The 15797-nt window shown below is 31.9% G+C and overlaps 1 protein-coding gene across 1 annotated transcript; it reads right to left on the bottom strand.

Annotated features, from left to right (window-relative positions):
* Nucleotides 1-9278: 9278 nt before the first annotated feature.
* Nucleotides 9279-10375, bottom strand: LOC146946516 (uncharacterized). The gene has a single exon (XM_085748242.1). It carries the CDS (start codon nucleotides 10350-10352, stop codon nucleotides 9279-9281), a length of 1074 nt encoding a protein of 357 aa, XP_085604368.1. The 5' UTR covers nucleotides 10353-10375.
* Between the last annotated feature and the right edge of the window lie 5422 nt (nucleotides 10376-15797).

The following is a 15797-nucleotide window of genomic DNA, read 5'->3' as shown; positions in this document are numbered from 1 at the left end:
GTTAAAAACCTTATTAGGAAAAACCCATTGGGATAAAAACCTTAATAAGGGAAAAAGAGTACAACAGTATGCTCCCCCTCAACTAAACACATGTTGTTCCTTTTTAAAGAACTCGAAGATGACGGATTCCAATATTTCGTATGTGCTTCTTGAAAACTGATGTAGGGAGCGCCTTTGTGAAGAGGTCTGCCACATTATCACTCGAATGAATATATTGAATATCCACTTCTTTGTTTCTTTCAAGTTCTTGTGTGAATGAGAAGAACTTAGGAGGGATATGTTTGGTTCTATCACTTTTGATGTAACCTTCTTTCATTTGAGTAACACATGCAGCATTGTCTTCATACAAGATTGTTGGATTTTTATCAACTGTTAAACCAGACGCTCCTTGGATATGTTGCGAAACCGAACGTAACCATCTACACTCTTTGCTTGTTTCATGAAGGGCTATTACTTCAGCATGATTTGAAGAAGTTGCTACAAGCGTTTGCTTTTGAGATCTCCATGATATTGCAGTGCCACCATATGTGAACACATATCCTGTTTGTGATTTAGCATTATGTGGATCTGACAAATATCCTGCATCTGCATAGCCAAGCAAAACTGGTTTTGTATTGTTAGAATAAAACAAACCAAGATCAGATGTACCTCGTATATATCGAAATATATGTTTTATTCCTTTCCAATGTCTATTTGTAGGACATGAATTGAATCTCGCCAGTAAATTTACTGCAAAAGCTATATCAGGTCTTGTACAGTTAGCAAGGTACATGAGTGCCCCAATGGCACTTAGATATGGCACTTCAGAGCCAAGATCCTTTTCATTATCTTCCTTAGGTCTAAAAGGATCCTTTTCAATGTTAAGTGTTCTTCCCATCATTGGAGTACTCAAAGGGTTTGACTTGTCCATATTAAACCTTTTTAACACTCTTTCTGTATAATTTGATTGATGTACCAATATACCATTTTTAGTATACTCAATTTGTAAACCAAGGCAGAACCTAGTTTTCCCCATATCTTTCATTTCAAATTCTTTCTTTAAGTACTCTCTTGCTTCTTTAATTTCTTTAGTAGTTCCAATGATATTTAAATCATCAACATAAACAGCAATTATTACAAAACCGGATATTGTTTTTCTTATAAAAACACAAGGGCAAATTGGATTATTCTCGTATCCTTCTTTAAGAAAATATTCACTTACCCTATTGTACCATATACGCCCGGATTGTTTTAATCCATATAATTATCTTTGCAACTTAATTGCATACATTTCTCTTGGTTTTGATGTATCATGCATCTTAAGTCCTTCCGGTATTTTCATGTATATATCATTATCAAGTGAGCCATATAAATAAGCAGTAACAACATCCATAAGATACATATCAAGATTATTAAATACTGATAAACCAATTAAATAACGAAAAGTAATGGTATCCATAACAGGAGAATATGTTACCTCATAATCAATACCTGGCCGTTGGGAAAAACCTTGTGCAACAAGACGGGCCTTGTATCTTACAATTTCATTTTTCTCATTTCGTTTTCTTACAAAAACCCACTTATACCCAACAGGTTTCATACCTTCAGGTATAGCTGTAACACCCCGTTTTCCCAACGTGAAAATTTCGTAAATAAATCAGAGTATTCATCGTAAACGGAATGTCACATTTCATAAAAATCATAAATTGAATAAATAAATATTTATCCTTCAAAATTATTCAACTTAATCTTTAAAACTTCGCAGCGGAATTAGTTTAACAACATAAATGTCTTTGGCACGCAGGCCTCATCATAAAAGTCTCATAAATCTTAGTTCAAAAATAATTCTTAAACTTCAACCTCATCATAAAAGTCTCATAAATCTTAGTTCAAAAATAATTCTTAAACTTCAAAAGCAATACGTAAAGGAACAGAAAATAGTATTAAAATCCCCATCCCGTTACGTATCAGAGCATCCTAGACACGATGTGAGGAGTCTACTCACGAACACAGCTAGTCTTTAATACCTGCACATTACCCACGGTCGAGGCAACATATACGCAGAAGGGGTGAGATTTCTCAAACAATAATATTAAGCTTATAAATCATAAATTACATTTAACAACATAAACATCTTATAATTTAACAACTATAATTAAATACATAAACATCATCATTTATCTTAGCAAAATATCATCAAATAGCAGTCACAGTCATCGTCACATATCATCATACTAAAAGACATAACAAAGTAATTCGTTAAAACATCACAAAGTAATTCGTTAAAACATCACAACTTAACAACTTGACTTGACAATGCATCTAAACTCGACTATGCAACTCTTAACGTCTTAAACCATCTTGAATCATCATGAAATGCAAATGCATGTGGTACCATTTTAGGGCATAAGCCCTCATCGTCGTGGTTGAGCAAAAGCTCCATCGTCGTGTTTGAGCAAAAGCTCCATCGTCGTGGTTGAGCAAAAGCTCCATCGTCGTGGTTGAGCAAAAGCTCCATCGTCGTGGTTGAGCAAAAGCTCCATCGTCGTGGTTGAGCAAAAGCTCCAGGGCATGAGCCCTCATCTATAAATGAGTATGCATGGACTCAACATCTTACGTCTTAGAAACTTCATGAACATCTATGACATCTTAACATCTTGACAACATGACATCTTAACAACTTGATGACTTCATAACGACTCGACGACTTAACAAACTCTTTGACTTAGACCGACATTTACATCTTAAATAAGATCGACAGCAACATATGCAACACATATTAATTCATAGCATATCAACATCATAGTATAACACATCTTTAAATCACACATCTTCATATAACACATCTTTAAATCAAATATCTTCAAATAGCTCATCTTTATATAACACATCTTTAAATCATACATCTTCAAATATCACATATTTATATAACACTTCGTCAAATGAAACATTTAGTTATATATCTTAAAATAATGCTATATTTTTACATGAACATTTGAAAGGGTTAGCTCATAATATTCAAGAGTCCTAAACAATTATTAAAATGAAATATATAATGCAACTATATGTAAGTGCATTGAAGCCACCTACATGAACTATGGTCAGCGTAAAAGGGCAAATAGTTGAAAAGAAATTGAATCAAGAAATCACACAACATGAAGGACATTAACAGAAAAACTCTAATTTCCACTTAGCAAACATTATCAGCGCCGACAATCAACAAACCTGGCTTCAGAAAATTCAATTTGACTTGTATACAAAGTAGCAGTACAATATGCAACACATCTTTTAATAATAAACAAATCAGTACATCTCAAAGAATGGTAACTATCCTCATTATATAATGCTCTCGTTCATATTTTCTAGATTAATTAACCCAACAATCACTTGCCATCACACTTCGACATTGGGAGAATTAACAAAATCGCTTAACTCAAACATATACGAAAAAGACAATAGATACTCTCTTTTTTTATATTCAAAAAAACAACTTGAATTAACTACAAATTTAACACATGGAAATAATACAAATTAGAGCACGAATTTAATCTGAATTTATCAATAGATCATGAAAAACAAAAACCCTTCACTACCCACATGAGTACACAACCCTTATGATGAATAGAGACTCCCCACTTTCATCAATTCAGCAATTTTCCATCATCTAATCATGAATTCTCACTCAAACCCTAATTTCTCATAATCTCACAAACTCATCCTAAAACATGTTAGATGCAATCTAATGATCTACAGACTTAATATTAGTGAAAGATAGTCTCACCCTTACCTTAGATTGTTTTTCTGAAATCAAAAGCAGTGTTCTTCGTTCCTAGGGTTCTCTCTCTCAGTTCTCATCTTTCTCCTCTTTTTCCAAAAAGCAGTTTAACGTAAAAACTCTTTCTAACCTAAGCTTTTCTATTTATAATATCAAATACTCTTCCTAAATCTATTTAGGCCCAATAACTTATTCCTCTTTCTATTCTAACCCCCAATTCTACTCACACTAATAATTCTCATATTCTAATAAATAATAGAATAATGCTACTTAATAGAATACTAACTCTTCATATATTTATTTTATTTTCGAATCTTATTTTATTTCTAAATTAAATATATCTCTCCCCCACTTAATAATAATAATACACCAAATAACAAATATATTTTCACACAAAATAACAAATATATTTCTACACCAATCATATAAATATATTCTAAAATTCATTAAAATAATTAAATAAAAAGGAGGGCGTTACAACTCTCCCCAACTTAAAGGAATTTCGTCCTCGAAATTCAAGCACAATAGAAATTAAGTTCAGTCATTACTTCATCAAACAAAACACAAAAACTACATCAAGTTGGTTAGTTAAACATGATCATATAAAAAAAAACATAAATACTAACTAGAAAACATGACGACACGACACAACGACTCATCTACTTGGCTGGACGGACCGACCTGCTCTGATACCAATTGTAACACCCCGTTTTCCCAACGTGAAAATTTCGTAAATAAATCAGAGTATTCATCGTAAACGGAATGTCACATTTCATAAAAATCATAAATTGAATAAATAAATATTTATCCTTCAAAATTATTCAACTTAATCTTTAAAACTTCGCAGCGGAATTAGTTTAACAACATAAATGTCTTTGGCACGCAGGCCTCATCATAAAAGTCTCATAAATCTTAGTTCAAAAATAATTCTTAAACTTCAACCTCATCATAAAAGTCTCATAAATCTTAGTTCAAAAATAATTCTTAAACTTCAAAAGCAATACGTAAAGGAACAGAAAATAGTATTAAAATCCCCATCCCGTTACGTATCAGAGCATCCTAGACACGATGTGAGGAGTCTACTCACGAACACAGCTAGTCTTTAATACCTGCACATTACCCACGGTCGAGGCAACATATACGCAGAAGGGGTGAGATTTCTCAAACAATAATATTAAGCTTATAAATCATAAATTACATTTAACAACATAAACATCTTATAATTTAACAACTATAATTAAATACATAAACATCATCATTTATCTTAGCAAAATATCATCAAATAGCAGTCACAGTCATCGTCACATATCATCATACTAAAAGACATAACAAAGTAATTCGTTAAAACATCACAAAGTAATTCGTTAAAACATCACAACTTAACAACTTGACTTGACAATGCATCTAAACTCGACTATGCAACTCTTAACGTCTTAAACCATCTTGAATCATCATGAAATGCAAATGCATGTGGTACCATTTTAGGGCATAAGCCCTCATCGTCGTGGTTGAGCAAAAGCTCCATCGTCGTGTTTGAGCAAAAGCTCCATCGTCGTGGTTGAGCAAAAGCTCCATCGTCGTGGTTGAGCAAAAGCTCCATCGTCGTGGTTGAGCAAAAGCTCCATCGTCGTGGTTGAGCAAAAGCTCCAGGGCATGAGCCCTCATCTATAAATGAGTATGCATGGACTCAACATCTTACGTCTTAGAAACTTCATGAACATCTATGACATCTTAACATCTTGACAACATGACATCTTAACAACTTGATGACTTCATAACGACTCGACGACTTAACAAACTCTTTGACTTAGACCGACATTTACATCTTAAATAAGATCGACAGCAACATATGCAACACATATTAATTCATAGCATATCAACATCATAGTATAACACATCTTTAAATCACACATCTTCATATAACACATCTTTAAATCAAATATCTTCAAATAGCTCATCTTTATATAACACATCTTTAAATCATACATCTTCAAATATCACATATTTATATAACACTTCGTCAAATGAAACATTTAGTTATATATCTTAAAATAATGCTATATTTTTACATGAACATTTGAAAGGGTTAGCTCATAATATTCAAGAGTCCTAAACAATTATTAAAATGAAATATATAATGCAACTATATGTAAGTGCATTGAAGCCACCTACATGAACTATGGTCAGCGTAAAAGGGCAAATAGTTGAAAAGAAATTGAATCAAGAAATCACACAACATGAAGGACATTAACAGAAAAACTCTAATTTCCACTTAGCAAACATTATCAGCGCCGACAATCAACAAACCTGGCTTCAGAAAATTCAATTTGACTTGTATACAAAGTAGCAGTACAATATGCAACACATCTTTTAATAATAAACAAATCAGTACATCTCAAAGAATGGTAACTATCCTCATTATATAATGCTCTCGTTCATATTTTCTAGATTAATTAACCCAACAATCACTTGCCATCACACTTCGACATTGGGAGAATTAACAAAATCGCTTAACTCAAACATATACGAAAAAGACAATAGATACTCTCTTTTTTTATATTCAAAAAAACAACTTGAATTAACTACAAATTTAACACATGGAAATAATACAAATTAGAGCACGAATTTAATCTGAATTTATCAATAGATCATGAAAAACAAAAACCCTTCACTACCCACATGAGTACACAACCCTTATGATGAATAGAGACTCCCCACTTTCATCAATTCAGCAATTTTCCATCATCTAATCATGAATTCTCACTCAAACCCTAATTTCTCATAATCTCACAAACTCATCCTAAAACATGTTAGATGCAATCTAATGATCTACAGACTTAATATTAGTGAAAGATAGTCTCACCCTTACCTTAGATTGTTTTTCTGAAATCAAAAGCAGTGTTCTTCGTTCCTAGGGTTCTCTCTCTCAGTTCTCATCTTTCTCCTCTTTTTCCAAAAAGCAGTTTAACGTAAAAACTCTTTCTAACCTAAGCTTTTCTATTTATAATATCAAATACTCTTCCTAAATCTATTTAGGCCCAATAACTTATTCCTCTTTCTATTCTAACCCCCAATTCTACTCACACTAATAATTCTCATATTCTAATAAATAATAGAATAATGCTACTTAATAGAATACTAACTCTTCATATATTTATTTTATTTTCGAATCTTATTTTATTTCTAAATTAAATATATCTCTCCCCCACTTAATAATAATAATACACCAAATAACAAATATATTTTCACACAAAATAACAAATATATTTCTACACCAATCATATAAATATATTCTAAAATTCATTAAAATAATTAAATAAAAAGGAGGGCGTTACAATAGCCACAATAGGTCCAAATACTTTTCGATTTTTAAGAGACTTTAATTCAGTATCTATTGCATCTTTCCAGTTTTTCCAATCATGTCTATTTTGACATTCATTGACAGATCTGGGTTCGGGATCATCATTTTCATTTGTAATTTCACATGCAATGGAAAATGAAAATATTTCATCAATATTTATGTCTTTTCGGCTCCACAAATTTCCCGTATTAACATAATTAATTGAAATCTCGAGATCATTCTTATTTTCAGTTTCATTATCAATGATCTCATTATCATCATCTTGTACTTTTTCGAGAGCACACTTTTCATTGTCAGATTTATCACTATCTAGTGTCTTTTCAAGATCACTTTCGATCATATTCACCTTTTCTGTTCCTTTTCTTTTTCGGGGATTTTTGTCTTTGGAACCTACAGGTTGACCACGCTTTAAGCGTTCCTTAGATGTACTTGCTACATCATTTAGTTTTGATATATTTACAGCTGGTACATGTGACTTTGTCACCCTTTTTAAATCAGTAAATGAATCTGGTAGTTTATTTGCTAAATCTTGTAATTGTACTATTTTCTTTACATTTTCTTCCCATGATTTATTATATGGGTCCAGATGTAATAAATGTGGTACATGCCATGTTATTTCATTTTCCAATGGTTTATTTTCTCCTCCTAGTGTTGGAAAATTTGTTTCGTCAAAATGACAATCAGCAAATCTTGCCTGAAAAACATCAGTTGTTAAAGGTTCAAGATATCTAATAATCGATGGTGATTCATACCCCACATATATTCCTAACCTTCTCTGAGGTCCCATTTTTGTTCTTTGTGGTGGAACTATTGGTACATATACTGCACAACCAAAAATTCTTAAATGAGAGATATTTGGTTCTTTACCAATTGCAAGTTGATAAGGGGTATGTTTATGATCAGCACTTGGCCTTAGACGTATGAGTGCTGCAGCATGTAAAATTGCATGATCCCAAACTGTAACTGGTAGCTTAGTTCTCATTATTAAAGGTCTAGCAATATATTGAAGACGTTTGATTAATGACTCAGCTAAACCATTTTGTGTATGTACATAAGGAACGGGATGCTCAACAGTAATTCCAATTGACATGCAATAATTATTAAATGATTCAGATGAAAATTCACCGGCATTGTCAAGTCTAATTTTCTTTATAGTATAATCAGGAAATTGTGCCCTTAATTTAATTATTTGTGCAAGAAATTTTGCAAATGCCATATCACGACTTGACAGTAAACAGACATGTGACCATCTACTAGATGCATCAATTAATACCATAAAGTACCTGAATGGTCCCGACGGTGGATGGATGGGTCCACATATATCTCCTTGGATTCTTTCAAGAAATGCGGGTGATTCTGTCTGAATCTTGCCTGGTGAATGTTTTGTTATTAATTTTCCAAGAGAACAAGCTTCACATGGTCTATCTTCTTTTGTAAGCTTTAAACCTTTCAATCAATGACCATGAGTACTTTTACGCATCATTGTTGAACCAGGGTGACCTAAGCGGTCATGCCAAAAAGTCATAGTTTTGGGATCTTCTTTTACCATTAAATTACATTCAATTTCATGTATATATGTATAATGTAATCCAGAAGGTAATTTTGGTAGTTTTTCTAAAATTTTCTTCTTTCCCAAAATATTAGTAGTAATATTAATGTATTTCATATTACCTTCGGTTGTAGTTTCAGTATCATATCCTTGACTATATATGTCATTAAAACTCAACAAATTTCTCTTTGATTTCGGAGAGTATAGAGCATTATTAATGACAAACTTCGTCCCATTTGGTAATATGAACATAGCATTACCTGTTCCTTCAATTAAATCTGCTGGACCTGAGATTGTGTTTATTACACCTTCAGTAGGAAATATTTTGGTGAAATATTTCTTACTTTTGAGGATCGTATGGGTAGTTCCACTGTCTGGAATGCAAATGTCTTTGTCATGATCCATTTCTATCCTTCTTAAAATAAAAATAAGATTAAATAAAAGAGAGGGTAAGATAATACAACATATTCAACAATATTATTTTATTTAGATCATGAAAATATTACATAGTCACACAACATGCAAATTCTTAAAAATATACACAACACACATTATATATATATATATATATATATATATATATATATATATATATATATATATTAATTCATTAGTTAATCCATATTAATATCTTCTCCTATGAAATCAGCAGCCTCAAGACAGGTAGTATCATTCTTGGGTTCAATTTCATTAAAATTAACGTCATTTTCCTTTCCATCAACAGATTCTTTGTATCTTTTACACAGATACTCTGGTGTCCTACATGCTTTAGACCAATGACCTTTCTTTCCGCATCTATAACAACGATCATCATGATTTCTAGAGGGACCTTCCTGGATGTTTTTACCTTTACCTTGATGATTCTTGTTGGTTTGGTCATATTTGAGAGGCCTATAATTCATGTAACCTCTTCCACGGCCTCCACCACGAAAATGGTTTCGACCATGATTTCTGCCTCGACCACGACCACCAAAACGAGCATGACCACCACGTCCTCTTTGGCGACTATGACCTCCACGCCATTGATTAAAAGTTGTGGCATTTATTTCAGGATATGTCATTGTTCCTGTAGGATGCAACTGATGGTTTTTAATGAGGAGCTCGTTATTTTGTTCAGCCACTAGAAGGGCTGCAACCAAATCAGAGTATTCAGTAAATCCCCTCATTCTATATTGTTGTTGCAATAACACCTGAGATGCGTGGAAAGTTAAGAATGTTTTCTCCAACTTTTCCTCTTCAGTTATAGTTACGCCACAAAATTCTAATTGTGCTATAATTTGATGCATAGCAGAGTTATATGCAACAACACTTTTATAATCTTGGAACCTTAATTTGTTCCATTGATCCACCAACGAGGGCAGTAAGACTTTCTTCTGATGCCCAAATCTTGCCTTAAGTTTGTCCCACAAGATCTTGGGATCTTTTGCATTCGAGTACTCTGTTTGTAATCCATCATCAAGGTGGTGTTTTACTATCCGATTTACTTTTGATTTTTTCTTTGCCAATTCCTCTGGGACATCTCCCAAATCGTCTCCTTCAAGAATCTTGTCGAGTCCCTCACATGCGAGATACTCAATTAAGTTGTTGTTCCAAGTTATGTAGTTGTCTCCAGTTATGTTTAAAATTTTGAATTGGTGCTTAACATTTGACATGATTATATCTAAAATACAGAAGAACATAATCAACATTTAATATATATATATATATATATATATATATATATATTATGACGAAAATAGAAATATCATTTTATTTAATAGCAACGATTACAAGAACATGCTAATATTTTAATCTAAGCCTCTACGAAAACAAAAAGTAATCACACAAACTAAGACTAATAATGGTAAAACGCTAATTATAGCTAATCCTACAAAATCTTTTCCTAATTCTTCAATATGGGTGAAAAAGAAGAAGAACACAATAACCACAAGTAGAGTGATGCATAGTAAAACGATTTTAGCCATTTTGTAAGTATGGGTAAATATTTTGAGATGTAAAAATTATGAATGAAGGTGATGTATTTATAGAATGAGTTTTGTAAAAATGACAGTTATTGTTACCGTTAAATACACTGTTCATAGCCGTTGAAATCATTGTTCATGACCGTTGATTTCACTGTTCATGACCGTTGAAATCACTGTTCATGACCGTTGATTTTACTATTCATTAACGTTGGATAATGAGAAAAATATTTTAAGTGTTTAAATATCATCTAAGTTAGGACACATGAGTAGTATAGAAAATCACAAGACAACATATAAGGTAAATGAATATATATGATAATCATATTAAATTTATTTATTTATATTTAATAATGTCTCATGAATCAATATTATAAATGGGGTTTTAGACCTCCATTAAATATAAAAGTTAGATGGGGTTTTAGACCTCCATTAAGCATGAAAGTAAAAATTAGATTAGATGGGGTTTTTAGACCTCCGTTAAGCATGAAAGTAAAAATTAGATTAGATGGGGTTTTTAGACCTCCATTAAGCATGAAAGTAAAAATTAGATTAGATGGGGTTTTTAGACCTCCATAATAATAATAATAATAATAATAGCCACTCTAGTTATAAATCACTTGACAGATTGCCAGTTTTCTATAACCGGGGCAGATAATAATAATATTAAGATGATAAAGATAAATGATATACATAGCAATATTAAGTAATGATTTTAAAGTGATCAGAATAGATAACATACCTAGCAGTAGTGTAAACTTCCGGTAGAAACGATCGTGCTGATAACGTGTTAAAGATTTAGATATTTAAATACTTATTTTATGATATTAGTGAACTAATAAGATGGTATAAGTTACTACTTTATAATCAAGAGAGAAAGAAGTAGGATGATATATTTTGATTTCTCAAAAATGGTGTGTTTTTACATGAACCAAAGTGTGGTATTTATACTACTAAATTTACTACTATTACATGTGTGAAATTATTTGTTTCACTATTCTAATTTGACATTTACCTAGGTAATAGGTAATTATCACTTACTATTGTAAGTTGACAATTTGGATAGATATTTCAACTATAATAATTATGTCTATATAATTTATTATAACATAAATAATATTGTTGGAGTAATATTTGGTGACGCACCTTGTTTCCCCATCACAGCTAACACGTTTTTACCTTCTTTCACCTTTCTTTCATTGCATAACGCATCCAGATATATACTAAATATATAAACATTTCTACGAATTTTTCTTAATACCATTTCATTTCAAAATCCAATTGCTTCGTTTAATTGACCAACTATGCAAAAGCCATAAATTAGAGTAGTGTAAGTGACAACATCAGGCAAAACTCTCTTTACAATCACTTCAGAATATAAATCATGAGCATCTATTATAAAGTTTATCATTACACAAAGTATCAATATATGTGTTGTACATTACCACATCGAGCTTGACCAATTTTCCTTTGATTCCTCTCAATAACTGCACAACCGCTCTCGTTTCTCGCATTTTATGCACTCCATTTCTCAAACTACTTTGTCGTGAAAGTGAAGAGCCTTATAAATCTGACCATCAAGACATGAACATTTCATAAGCGTAGGGAAGGTTATAGTATTTGGTTGAAATCCTAGTTTGAGAATTTTTCGGCATATAGAAAAGGTGAAAATCATTTTATAGATGTTGAAGTAACAATTGATCAAGATATTCAAAGTAACAATACTTGCATAAATTCCATTCAGTAAGAAAGTGAAATAATTGTGAGATAGTAGTGCAAAGTCTTGTTAAAATCACTACTACAAAATATAGAAAAAATAGCGCCCCTTAAATAGCGTTTTTAACACTAAAGCCCTATATATAGAAATATGGAGGTCTTAGATAGCACTTCTTATAAAAAGCGCTATCTTTGATACTAACCCTATATAGCGCTTTATTTGAAAAAACGCCATCAAAGGCTCATTAAAAAAATAATAAATTTTAAAAAATTCTGGATTATTTCACAATAGCGCTTATTATAGAAAACGCTATTTATGGCTCAACCTTAAATAGCGCTTTAAAAGCGCTAGCGTAGGTTTGACAAAGATAGCGTTTTCATTTGAAGAAAAGCGCTATCTATCAGTTGATATCTTCCAGACTAGTGGTAAGTTATGTTTGTCATCACCTTCAGGTCACTGGTTTGATCCCTGTAGTACTGATCCCTACTTGAACAATTTCTTTTATTATTTTATTTTATATTTTAGAAAACGCTATAATTAACTAAAGGAGCTATTTTCCTTTAAAAAAACTGAAAGAGCTATTTTGTTTGATCCTCCAAAACAAGGTGGATTCTAGGGTGAGGGTTCTATTAAGTCCCTCACCGGTGTACCATTTAAATTGGCCGTTAGATAAAAAAAGTGTACATGATATATTTAGTTACAAATCACACTGGATTATGTTTTTTCTCTCTAACGCTCCAAACAACCACCACCATTTCCAAATCATCTTCTTCTCCCAAATCACAAAAATTTAATCCTTTTCTCTCTATCATTTTGTTTCCCTTGAAACTATTGTTTTATGATTCTTAGTTCTGATATTGACTTTTAGAAATCATAAAAAATGATGATTGAAAATTGGATTCAATAAATTTCGTGTTACGACTCTTGTCTTCCATTATCCGTCCATCTTGTAGGCTTCTTCTTTTTGAATATATCATGTCAATGTTTTAAAATTTTGTCACGGGTACCATGAATTTTGAGAAATTTTCAGTCTGAAACTGATTTTGATGGAAAGTTTTGTGACCATGGATACAATGAATTATGCTAGTGGTGCTAAGACAATCAAAATCCTTGCTAACCTTTATTATGGTTGTTTCTGACATTTCCAATATGAGAGGAATAGGGTGAAAGAAGCATAAAAGATCATTTTAAGAGAGAGAGAGAGAGAGAGAGAGAGAGAGAGAGAGAGAGAGAGAGAGAGAGAGAAAAAGTGGAGGCTGTGTTTAGGGGGAGAGAAAGAAAAAAGAGCAACCGCAGAGAGAGTGTGAGTGGTTGTAAAGGGTGAGAGAAAAAGCATAATCCAGTGTGGTTTGTCACTAAATATATCATGTACACTTTTTTAATCTAATGGTCAATTTAAGTGGTACACTAGTGAGGGACTTAATAGAACCCTCACCCTAGAATCCACCCCAAAACAATAGTAAAATTCAACTAAAATCCTTTTTTTTAATTATTTTCTCAAAAACTTTGTAACATCGTGATTCTCATTCTATGATAACTGCCTCTCTGCTTCCACTCAGTCATCACTCTCACAATACATTCATTCCAGAACCACCGTCAATTGCCTCTCTCTCCTTCGATTCATTCATCCCCTCCTGCCTATTGTACGACAATCACTTCTCTCTGCTGCGGTCTCTCTCCTACCAATCGACCACCACCTCTCGCCTGTGTGTTGTCGACCGTTTCCTTCTTTTTTTCATTCCAATTTCCATGTACCATCTTCATTCTTTCCTTACCTTTCCTTTGTCAATTCAACTTCACTCAATTAATATTCAATTCTTCATATTTGATGTTTTAGGGTTTTAGGGTTCAAACTAAAATTAAGACTTTGGTGTTAGTATTTAGGATAATTTAACAAATGGAAACTTAAATTTTGCATCGGGAAACAGAGATTGTGTTGCCAAACTAAATTTGGGCTTTTGATTGTCATAACTTCCGTTTCTATTTGACTGCAATTCTATTGAGGATTGAGTCACTTCTTGTGTCATTCTATTGACCTATTCCACAATTGATTTGATGAAACAGTACTTCCTTTTTAAGCAATTTAGCTGAATCCCAGCCATAGAAGGCTCTGATATTGCTTTTCAACACAAATGCTCAAGTATGGTTGTTTCTGATATATCTATCATGGGACTGTTTTTCTTGTATGTTTGCTAGCTGTCACCAACATTTGTTTCATTCCTTTTTATTTCCTAAACTTGTTGAATAGCGGTTTCCAATCATATAAGTTTACCGCAGTATTATAAACCTACAAATTTCCTTGAATTAGTTTAGCTCATACTAGCTACTTGAGATTGTCTTATGTTACTTTCATTATAAAAGCTTGTGTATCATTACTGGTTCTGATTTCTTTGGATTAGCTTTCTTATTTATATGTCGAATTGTAGTCTCATTTTGCTAGATGATGTATGCTGCAACATTACATGATTCCATTCATTTTTTGTGTCATGCATAAATTCTTTTGTATTAAAGTGTTAATCTTTTAGGGAGTTACCTTGATATTAGCATGCCTAGACTACTTTTGATTAGATTTAGGCCCCATTTGGATAAACTGCATATGCAAATGCTTATAGCATGAGAGCTTACATCATAAACTCTTATACTTAATAAGCTATTTACGTTTGGATGTATACACTAAATAGTGTTAATATAAATTGAAGTGTTTGAATGTGTTATTAATATGCAATTATAAAATGGTAATATAGTTTTTAAAAAAATAAAATTAAAATAGTCAAACGTATAAAAAGAATGAAACAAAAAAAAAAAGATAAGATTGCAATAGAAAAAACTGTATTAAAAAAAATAAGTCTCTTTATAAATAAAATAAAAGATAAATGTATAAAAGAAATATTAGTTTCAATAAAATGAGGCATGAGGGACTTGATGACACTCCCTGATTTCTAAAAGACCCGTGTGTAGCCAATGTAAAAGCTAATAATTACAACTTTTCAAAATAAGAGCTTAAGAGCTTATGAATTTGTGATAAGCTCTTTTAATTGATTTACACAAACACCTTTACAATGGCTTGTGTTAGTAGATAAACTCACGTAAACTCATAATAAGTCAATCCAAAGAGGCCCTTAGTTCCAACATTTTGGCTCTATAGACAAAAAAAATATAGTATGGTTAAAATATGTGTTTGTGTTTTAAATATAATATACTTGGTTTTGATATCTGTAAATTTATATCTATTGTTCATTGGTGTTTTAAATTGACCAAACAAATTATTTTATTTGTATGAATGAAACATTTAATAGCATCTAATATTATATTTTCATTCTAGGTACTTGTATGAAAAATTTGTGTGCGACACTGATCTCACAAGGAAATTCTCCTTCTTATCCCCCCATCAAATATCCTTGGTGCTAATAATGGAAGCAGAACAAGAACCAGTCAAAGCATACATGGTTAAGGAA

The sequence above is a fragment of the Medicago sativa genome, chromosome 2 (genome assembly GCF_051527215.1).
Source record: "Medicago sativa cultivar Bolivia chromosome 2, Bolivia_mono, whole genome shotgun sequence".
Lineage (NCBI taxonomy): Eukaryota > Viridiplantae > Streptophyta > Magnoliopsida > Fabales > Fabaceae > Medicago > Medicago sativa.
Note: the sequence above shows the minus strand (reverse complement) of the source record. Positions and strands in the feature narration are given on the sequence as shown.

What these genes read in the sequence shown, in the direction of transcription:
- LOC146946516 (XM_085748242.1), bottom strand. Translation starts at nt 10,352, where the DNA reads ATGTTGATTATGTTCTTCTGTATTTTAGATATAATCATGTCAAATGTT.